The following is a 9981-nucleotide window of genomic DNA, read 5'->3' on the forward strand; positions in this document are numbered from 1 at the left end:
CTCACTGCCTGAAAGGGTTGTGGAGGCAGAAACCCTCACAACATTTAAGAAGCATTTGGATGAGCACTTGAAATGCCATAGCATACAAGGCTACGGAACAAATGCTGGAATATGGGATTAGATTAGACAGGGCTTGATGGCCGGCGCGGACACGATGGGCCGAGGGCCTCTATCCGTGCTGTATTACTCTATGACTCTATGATATTGGAAATCTCAAAGAAAAACAGAAAACGCTGGAGACACTCAGCAGGTCAGGCAGCATCGGTCGAGAAAACACGAGACACTTGACCTTTCTGGTATAAAACCATTCCTCAAAACAGACCCGGGGTTTGCAGGAGATGAGGAAACAGTGCAACCTAACCACAGGACTTTACAGCTCTTAAATTTCATGGGGATAAAAGTCCACATCGCACTTTACAGTGACGGAGCAACAGATTCTGTCTGAAGCTCCCCACTGATCCACTTTCCATTTCCCCAACTCGTTGTGGGCTGCTTTGCAGATCCACTGCAGACTGACTGGTGTAGGTCAGTCTCTTTCAATCTATTGTGGTCAACATTGTGAACCTTGGTATCACGGACTCATTCTGGAGCCACCGAGATGCCCATCAATTCTCCGAGAGACGGGTTAACTTAGAGCCGGCTGTGCTCGACACCATCTGTAGGGTGGAATTTCATCGAGCTCTTTGAGATATGTTGTGAAACTCTGATTCTGAGAACAGAGACGCTTTCAAATTCAGTTTGAGGAAAGTCAAAGAAACCAACAGCAATGACATCACAGAATAATCATCCAAACCTCTGTATTCCAAAGCTCTGATTGGCTCTGGGTATCACACACCGCCCCCTCTCCTTTGTTAATTGGTGCCTGGATTGATGGAAGATCCTGACTGGCTCACAGGGATTGTCAATCATCATTGATCATGCCAGACCCTGTTGAAATGCAGGAGCTTGTGAGGGTAGAGGTTAGGTTGTTACTACAGTGGAGTTTGAGCTCAGTGCTTTGCAACAGGAAGAGTTAAGATGGCCTCCCAAGTGCGTCAGAACTATCACAAGGACTGTGAGGATGCTGTCAACAAGCAGATCAACATGGAGCTCTATTCCTCCTATGTTTATCTCTCCATGGTGAGTTTTGTATTTTTGGGGTCCTATTTCAAAATTAAGGCTGTTATTTTATTCTAAGCAGGTAGAATTTCTCTAGGTCAATGAATGGGCTTTAGAGGGTCTCTCTATAGCCCTCCCCAGTCTTAATCCAGTGAATGCTCTTAAGACAGTGATCTTGCAGAAGGACTCTTTCCTGCTCTGTAATAGCTCTGTCCTATTCTGATGTGTTTATATTTGAAACTAACTCCAGGGTTTCATCAAGTTTGTAATGGAGGGTTCATCTTGAAGATTCACTAAAACTAGTCAACTTCCAACTTGGATGGCAACAATTAGATTGAATTGGGTGACTAGTTAGTGAAACATTGGCTGGTTCTGGCCAGTTTTTATCCCCCTCTAATTAATTGAGTGAATCCTGTTAGTCTTTCTCACCTGAGGATGGTGTTAAACTATTTAATTTTAAAGATTTGGCTCTTTTCCTTCTCTGCTTTTAGACTTTCATCTGGGAACAAAAGAAGATACCACAGATATTTTGACCAAGTGTAGTTGAGAGCTTTATTCCAAAAAGCATTAAAGCTCGCTAATATTTTCTAGTAACATAACCTCCTATTCTGTTGAGCTACTTCAATGAGGAGCTTCCAACATATTCAAAAAGGATTTGGAAAGTATTGGTGTTGCTACCATTTGAGTTGGCCATGGATCAGATCTAGATTTCAATTGTCTCTTTTCCATTTTTCTCTCTACCTGCAGTCGTATTACTTTGACCGGGATGATGTTGCCCTGCGTCACTTTGCCGAGTTCTTCAAGGAGCAGTCACATGAGGAACGTGAGCATGCTGAGAAACTGCTGAAATTCCAGAATATGCGTGGGGGGCGTGTTGTCCTGGAGGATGTCAAGGTTAGATTCAGCAAACTTTGAAGAATTGCCATGGTTTTGTGAAAAGTAGGCTAGTTACCTCATACTAGATTATCTGAGTCATGGAAGTTGTTCCAAGAGGAGGCTCAATGATTGTTGTATGCATGGATTTTCAGAAGGCAGGAGATTGCTGGCAGAAATTGGAAGTGCATTAGAAGCAACCTTGTGACCCCAATAAAACTGGGTGGAGTAGGAGGCAGTTGGTATAAAATAGACCACTGGATGGTGACTAGTGCATATGATCTAAATGTGCAAATAGTGATCTGCTGAGCTAGGGTCTATAGTGAGCTCCAGGGCAAAATTGGAGACTGGCTAGGGGGTTGACTGGAAGGAAGTGGTTGATGTTCACATCAGATGTAAGAGTGTAGGGATTTGGGGTGTGTCCCAGTACAGATGTCATTTAGAAGCTAGCTTGCAGAGACAAAAGGCTGATTGAAAGGTGGGCTTCATGTTCTGGCATAGAATAGAAAGCAAGGAAGTGTTACTGCAATTACTGCTAGATAGACCTCATTTGGAATATTGTGCTCCATTTTAGGTGATCTCACTTTAGAGCCTATAGTGCTGTGATTTCAAGTCAAATAACTCATTCCAAAGAGAATTCTTGATGAACTGTCTGGTTAAAATCCTGGCTTAGAATATCAAGAATGACATTGAGTTGTGATCTGACTAACTCCTGAAATGTTCAAGTCTGTTAACTAATTTCTTCCAATGTTACTCTATACCCCACCCCTACAAACTCTCAGAAACCAGAGCAGGATGAGTGGAGCAATGGCCTAGTGGTGATGCAGAGAGCTCTGCAGCTGGAGAAGGATGTCAACCAGAGTCTGTTGGATCTACACCAACTCTCCACTGGGAACACTGACCCTCATGTAAGTTCCTAATGTCTCATTTAAAGAAAGATTTGCATATCTACAGTGCCTTCCTTGTCGTCGGTGTCCAAAAACACTACAGCCAATTCAGTACTTCTTGAAGTGTCATTATTGTAATGTTTGCAACATGGCAGTCAATCTGCACACCAAGATCCTGCTGCAGAAATGAGAGAAATCACCAGATAGTCTGTTTTATTAAGTTGGTTAGTGATCAATATTGGCCAGGACACTGACATTCCAGTTTGTTTTCTTTGAAATAGTACCATGTGGGCAGACAAGACCTTGTGTACTGTTTTATCCAAAAGACAATACCTCTGACATTGCAGCTCTCCCTCAGTACTGCAGTGAAGTGTTGGTTTTCACTCCATTCTCTGAAATGGGACAACCCAGGGCCTTCTGACTGGCAGTGGTACCAGTAAGCCATGGCTGACACTTGCCATGTTTTGGGTGAGTTGAAGGCTATCTGGGGAGCTTAATCTGATCACTGATCTTTAGCAATATCTCCATGCCCAATAGGTTTCTGATGATCTTTCACAAAAGACTTCAACATCAGGATCTCACTGAGATGAGGCCAGTGCATAAAGCAGATTGAAATTGGGACACCAAAGGAGAAGTTGTAACTGAAGGGGGTTCTGCTTTCCAATTTTAAATTGGTAAATGCATTACTCCTGGAGTAAATCTAATCTGACGTCCAATCCACCTATTTCTCTGCAGCACTTGTACCAGTTACCCCATCCAGTAGAAGATAAAGGACCATCTCCATGGGCGGTGAAGCTCGGAAGGCCTTTGATGATGTCTCCTCTGAGCTAATTGTGCTTTGTTTTTCACTTTCAGTTGTGTGACTTCCTGGAGACCCACTACTTGGATGAGCAAGTGAAGATGATCAAGAAGCTTGGAGATCACATCACCAACTTGATGAGACTGGGAGCCCCTGAGAATGGCATGGGAGAGTACCTGTTTGACAAGCACAGCCTGAGTTGAATGGGATTCTTGAACCATTAGTTCTATACAGGTTGGAAATGAAGTGTGACCAACTTCTGGTGGTGAATACTTTGGTTGTCATTATTTCCCAGTTTTCTCATCTAACTGTCACAGTACATGGAAATAAAGGTTATTCATCATTGAACTGGTTTGTCTTTGTTTAATTAAATAGCTGATCTGGTTAAGATCCCACTGCACAATACACAGCTGTGTAATATGATCCAAGTTAAAAATACAGAAGTCACTCCCAGGATGGCTGTGCCCACATCTTCAAATCATCACTGGAGAGGATTCTAATGGTTTTCTGAGCTCTCGGTAACAGTTCCTGCTGAAAAGGGTTTTTTATAACATCTGCCAGCAAACAGTCATTAAGCTGTGGTGGTTTAAAACAAAGCAATGGGCAAGGGTGAAGGGGGTTGAATTAGTGCTGACAGTAGTGACTCTTCAGTCAGGAGAAGGGAGAGTACATGCCTGGTGTCTTGCTTCAGACTTTTACCTGTAAAGGTGGGGGAATGATCTGCTATTGAGCTGTCTTTACATTTGACTGATGGCACAAGTCACGCACTAGATTGCCAAAGCTGTGTGACATGTGTACACAGTACAGCGTTGGCCATCTTAGAAACTTCCATTTGGGCAGGATCATTTCTGTTTATCATTCTCTTTCTTTCCCAGGTTACTTTCTTTTTCTAGCCCCACCGACGGCAATACTTGATGTCTGGGATTAAGTAAAGCACTAGTCTGAATCGAGCAGTAGTGTGTCCTACGGGGAGGTTGTTGGTGTTGGGTAAAGTGAAGCTAAATCAGTAATCATGTAGGAGTCACTGGAAATAGAGTGCGAGACTTTCATAGCAGCAAAGAAAAACACGTGTTAGCTTTATTAACTCTCCGCATGGACTGAGGGACTCGGCCTCGTCGCAGGGCTATGACATCGACACACAATCGACGACTATTAAAGGGACCCTGCTCCGATAACCCAACCAAGTTCCGTACATAACGTGGAGCGATAACATTGCCTATACATAGTGAATTGTGTTACTGTCCCTATGTGCTCTCTGCCACAATCATATCAATCCTATTCAAGCCAATGATTTTTCTACCAAAAACTAACTTACTTTCTATTGCAGCAGCATTGTTGTAGGTGTAACATTTGCATACTGAATTATCATTGGCCCGCAGGCATCGAAGCAATACCTATTGTATTCACGTGATCACATGTTGCGTTGTCATTGGCCTGCAGGCATCTGTAAGGACTGCTATTGTTCCGAAGACCCAGGGGTCCGAACTCCATCTTGTCCACACGGTGCTGTACTGATTGAGAAAGCTTACAGACTTGACGCTTCATTAAAAGAGTTTAAATTGTAATAATCCGTTGTCCTGCAATTTATTATTTTTGTACAAAGTGTGCAAAACAAGACAGTAGGGATCCACTAGCTAATTCTGATCAAATAGTAGCTAGATTATTTCCGATAATTCATTCGGTATATCGCTAATGGCCACAACTGTTCCAAAAGACTGCCCTTAACCCACAAAGTGTGCGGTGATTTCTGAGTGTTCCTGAAGAATCCACAAATTAAACATCCATTAAAGCTGTTCAAAAATAGTTCATCTAAAGGGAATGAATGAACTCCATTTGAAAATACCAAGCGACAAGGGCCCTTTAAATATTCTCTCCAGCACTGAGCGAGTATACATGGATAGACTGATTCATAATAAAATGTTGGCTGGACAGTTTCTAGGAGTTAAACTGGAAAATACATTGGTTTTCCACACCACAAGGGAAATGAAAGCTCTTTGGACATTTGTAATGGCTCAGCCGATTGATGCGTCACGTGTCTTGCACACCCATGATTGTTCTGACACTCTGGGGAGACCACCTTCACTTTTACTGCTGGTGGGAGCCAAGTTCAAACACCACTGTAGCTCAGCCAGTGGTACATGCTCCACGAAGAGTTCCAGCACCCCTGCATGACCGGCTCAAGAATGAACTGGACAGAATGACCACACTAGGAGTCATCAGGAAAGTCGAAGAGCCAACAGACTGGGTTAACTCCATGGTATGTGTCAAGAAAAAGAACAATGATCTAAGAATATGCATGGATCCAAAGGACTTAAATGCAAACATAAAACGTGAACACTACCAGATTCCCAAGCGAGAAGAAATCACCAGTGAAATGTCAGGTGCCAGATACTTTACAAAGCTCGATGCCTCACAAGGATTTTGGCAACTAAAACTGGATGAAGAGAGCACCAAATACTGTACCTTCAACGCACCATTTGGCAGGTATTGTTTCCTCAGAATGCCTTTCGGGATAATATCTGCATCTGAAATCTTTCATAGAGCGATGGAACACATAATTGAAGGTCTGGAAGGAGTTCGGGTCTATGTTGATGACATCATCATCTGGGGCTCCACACTGAAAGAACACAATGAGAGACTGACTAAAGTGCTACAGAGCATATGCCGGAATGGACTGAAGCTCAACAAAGCCAAGTGTCAGTTTGGCATCCAGGAAGTCACTTTCCTAGGAGATAATCTATCTGGTAAAGGAATAGAGCCAGATATGGAAAAAGTAAACGCCGTCCTCAAAATGCACTGACCCACTGACAAAAAAGGAGTGCTACGCATCATGGGGATGATAAACTTCATTGGAAAGTTCATTCCTAACTTGTCAGCCAAGACAGCCTGTCTGCGAGACCTGCTACGTAAAACAAATGAGTTCGCATGGACAGAAAGACATGAACAAGAGTGGATCAACCTCAGAACAGTGCTGACAACCACACCTGTACTCACCTTCTTTGACCCAACAAAAAGAATCAAAGTGTCAACAGATGCATCAAAAGATGGCCTAGGTGCGGTCTTGCTACAAGCAGAGGGTGAAGATTGGAAGCCTGTTGCCTATGCCTCCAGGTCTATGACTGATACTGAGTGTCGATACGCCCAGATTGAAAAGGAATGTCTAGGCTTGGTAGTTGGACTAGAAAAGTTTCATGGCTACATATATGGACATCCCACCTTCACAGTTGAGACAGACCACAGCCCGCTGGTTGCCGTCATGAAAAAGAACCTGAATGAGATGTCTCCAAGGATTCAACGACTCATGATGAAGCTGCAAAGATATGACTTTGAACTGATCTGCACACCAGGCAAATACATAGTGTTAGCAGATGCACTAACCCGAGCACCCACAATGAGTCATGTGAGCTCTACTGAAGAAGACGTGGATGTTCATGTGAGTATGGTCACTGCTGCGCTGCCCGTGTCAGGCACAAAATCAAAGCAAATAGCAGAAGAAACAGTAAAAGATACGGGCCTAGAAATTCAGTATAGCCACTTTTGGGGCGGTAAAGTCGGGCGGTCGCTAAAGTTAGCGCCCGCCGGAAACTGCAGGTCACTTCGCCGAAATTCAGTAGATCTGGCCAAGAGTTTGGGCGAGCGCTGAAACTGGCGTTGCACTCCTATCTTCAGGCGCTAAGCCGGCGGTGCGGACTGATAACGCCGAGGCCGGGCGCAGTGCAGGTGCGGTCATCTTTTGATTGACAGCAGACACCCTGACGCCGGCCAGCTCTTAAAGGGGGAAGGGTCAACTTTGTCTGCAGCCACGCCCTGGATAGTGGTGCCCTGCAGCTAGGCCTGAACACTGCTGGTGGACCCAAATAGCGCCTGAAGCCATGGAGAAGGCCCGTGAACGAGTGCAGCGCTTCTCCCAGCATGTTTTGAGGGTGCTGGTTAGGGGGTTGGAAAGGTACAAAGAGATCTTGTGACCGGACAGTGGCAAGAAGGCGCCCAGGAGGCAGTACAGGAGAGCCTGGAGGAAAATCGCCCACAGTGTGTCAGTCAACAGCGATGTCCCCAGGACTGGTGACCAATGCCGCAAGAAGTACAACGACCTCACTCGGATGGTCAAGGTGAGTAATCTTTCCAGTGTCCTCCTCATCCTTGCATGTGCACCTCACATTATGGGCAAAGGGACCTCAAAGGCCTAATGGCCAGCTCTCCTCCCGCAGCTATGGCACTGGCATGATCCTCAAGAGCACTTTCTGCACTTAACACACTGGCCAAGCTATTCGACCATGGGAGGCAGTGCACACAACAACAGGGCACCACACTGGCCAAGCTATTCGACCATGGGAGGCAGTGCACACAACAACAGGCCACCACAATGTACTTAGAGGCGTCCTTTCTCTTGCAGGCCAAGATGGCCCGGAATTTGAAGAGCCAGAATGTCACCGGGGGAGGTCGTGCCCAGTTCCAGGAGCTCAGTGAGCTGGAGGAGAGCGTGGCTCGACTCATGCGTGGCCGGGTGGTTGGCCCTGTTGCCATTGGAGATGCCGACCCTGTGCTGCGACCAAATGGTAAGGACATGACCGTTTGGACCTCTCTCGTTCCCCTAGCGCATCAGATCTACATCCTTTGCCACTGTCCGACCAATGCGCTGAATGCCACCACTCATGCCTCCCTCGCTGACGCCCTGTCCTCACTGTAAAGCTACTCTTGTGCCTTCCTTCTTTCAGCTGGTGAGGAGGAGGTCCCTGAAGCAGAGAGTGCCAGACCCTCGGAAGAGGAGCACGACGAGGACCAACAGGAAGGCGGCACATCGGGGGAAGCATCATCTGAGCCAGGGGATGGCAATGGAGGGGACACGTCTTGCCTGGAGGAGAGCCAGGGGGAAGTGTTGCAGGGGGGTTTAGCTCCTGGGCCCAGTGCCGTCCAGGCACGCGGGAAGGTTCGGGCAGAACGGCGGCCTTCTCCCCAGAGGGGGAAGTGTTGCAGGGGAGGGCAGTTGCTGGGCCCAGTGGCGTCCAGGCACGCGGGAAGGGTCGGCCAGCTCGGCGGCCTTCTCCCCAGAGGGAGAGTCCGGCCTCCAGTCCGGAGACGGACCTCGCCCAGGAGGTGCGCCTCCTTGATCAAATGTCGGCGGATTCGGAGCGGCGCCACAAGGAGTTCATGGGGGTTGTGGGACAGTTGCCTCAGACAATTGAGTCCCTGACTCATAGTGTGGCCGCTTTTGGGGAATCACAGGCCAGGGTGTAAAGTCTGTGGGTTGTATAGCGAAGTAATACACAGACTACAAGAGTAACTTAAACAGGACTTTACTATTCGAAGGTCAGGGCGAATCTGCCCAATAAATTCTGCCACAGCACTTATATACCGGTGTGGTCACCGTCGGTATTACAGTATACAGCAGCCAGGATAAAGTAGTGCCACACCTAAAATAGTTCTCTTAAAGGTGGACGGTTACATACAATAGTTCTCTTAAAGGTAGAACAGTTACATACACTACAATCCTCCCTTTTTAGCTTACAACATACTTATTCCCCATTAACATAACATCATAACATATCCAACTTCATGTTACAACAGTTCACAGAGGTAGTCTCTGCGGAAACAGTTCACAGATTCAGCCTCTGCGGGAAACAGTTCACAGATTCAGTCTCTGATCTTCTTGACTCGGTCCGGACCACGCCTCCGTGGTGTAGTCAGGTCAACTTGCTAGAGGGACTCATCCCATAGTCCTTCCCTAGACTTAACAGCTTTACTTCCATCACTTCTGAACCAGCATTGCTGACTTTTTAAAACAAACAAAAAACAGTTGGATTGCCTTGGGAAATTTTCCTACTTTCCAACTGATTTGGCTCCGTTCGGGGGACCACGTGTGTGATCGGGTAGAGGTAATAATGGTTCAGATGGTTATCATCTTCTGCTTCGTCTTTTCCTTTTTTGCTTCTTGGAGACTCTCGGGGCTCCATTGTCAGATGTCAGCTGTAACGCCACCATCTCCCTATGTTCCTTAGACTTTATGTGATTCATCCTGATTTCGGCACTTTGGGAGTTCTCGGCACAAGCTGGGCAGACCAGGTCCTCGTAATATTCAGTGTCACTCAACAGATCATGGTAATATTCGGTGTCGTCCTGAGCTAGGCCAGCGAGAGGGTCTTCTATTTCTTCCTTACCCAGCTGGACGTTAGCCGACTTTTGTTCCAAATCCCGACATCTGTCCTGAAGAGACTTCATCATGCATTCAGATTCATCCCGCTTTTTCTGGGCTTCCTGCAAGTCTTTTACTAATGACCTCATTTGTGATTTCAATACTTCAACTTCATTCGGAGATTGATTGATCGG

At 46.1% G+C, this 9981-nt stretch overlaps 1 protein-coding gene across 1 annotated transcript; it reads left to right on the top strand.

Annotated features, from left to right (window-relative positions):
- Positions 1-979: 979 nt before the first annotated feature.
- On the top strand, positions 980-4005 carry LOC147110234 (ferritin heavy chain, oocyte isoform-like). Its single transcript, XM_086004137.1, has 4 exons — positions 980-1119; positions 1846-1992; positions 2754-2879; positions 3714-4005. The coding sequence occupies exons 1-4, from the start codon at positions 1018-1020 to the stop codon at positions 3858-3860; spliced, it is 522 nt and encodes a 173-aa protein (XP_085860263.1). The 5' UTR covers positions 980-1017; the 3' UTR covers positions 3861-4005.
- Positions 4006-9981: the final 5976 nt, after the last annotated feature.

This window comes from Somniosus microcephalus, chromosome 12, assembly GCF_052327205.1.
Source record: "Somniosus microcephalus isolate GS21.2 chromosome 12, FLI_Smic_1.0, whole genome shotgun sequence".
In the NCBI taxonomy this organism is placed as follows: Eukaryota; Metazoa; Chordata; class Chondrichthyes; order Squaliformes; family Somniosidae; genus Somniosus; species Somniosus microcephalus.

Excerpts from the sequence above, each read along its gene's own strand:
- LOC147110234 (XM_086004137.1), top strand. The coding sequence starts at position 1,018 with ATGGCCTCCCAAGTGCGTCAGAACTATCACAAGGACTGTGAGGATGCT. Across the intron at positions 1,120-1,845 it reads CCTATGTTTATCTCTCCATG|TCGTATTACTTTGACCGGGA; the intron begins GTGAGTTTTGTA and ends CTCTACCTGCAG. Across the intron at positions 1,993-2,753 it reads TTGTCCTGGAGGATGTCAAG|AAACCAGAGCAGGATGAGTG; the intron begins GTTAGATTCAGC and ends ACAAACTCTCAG.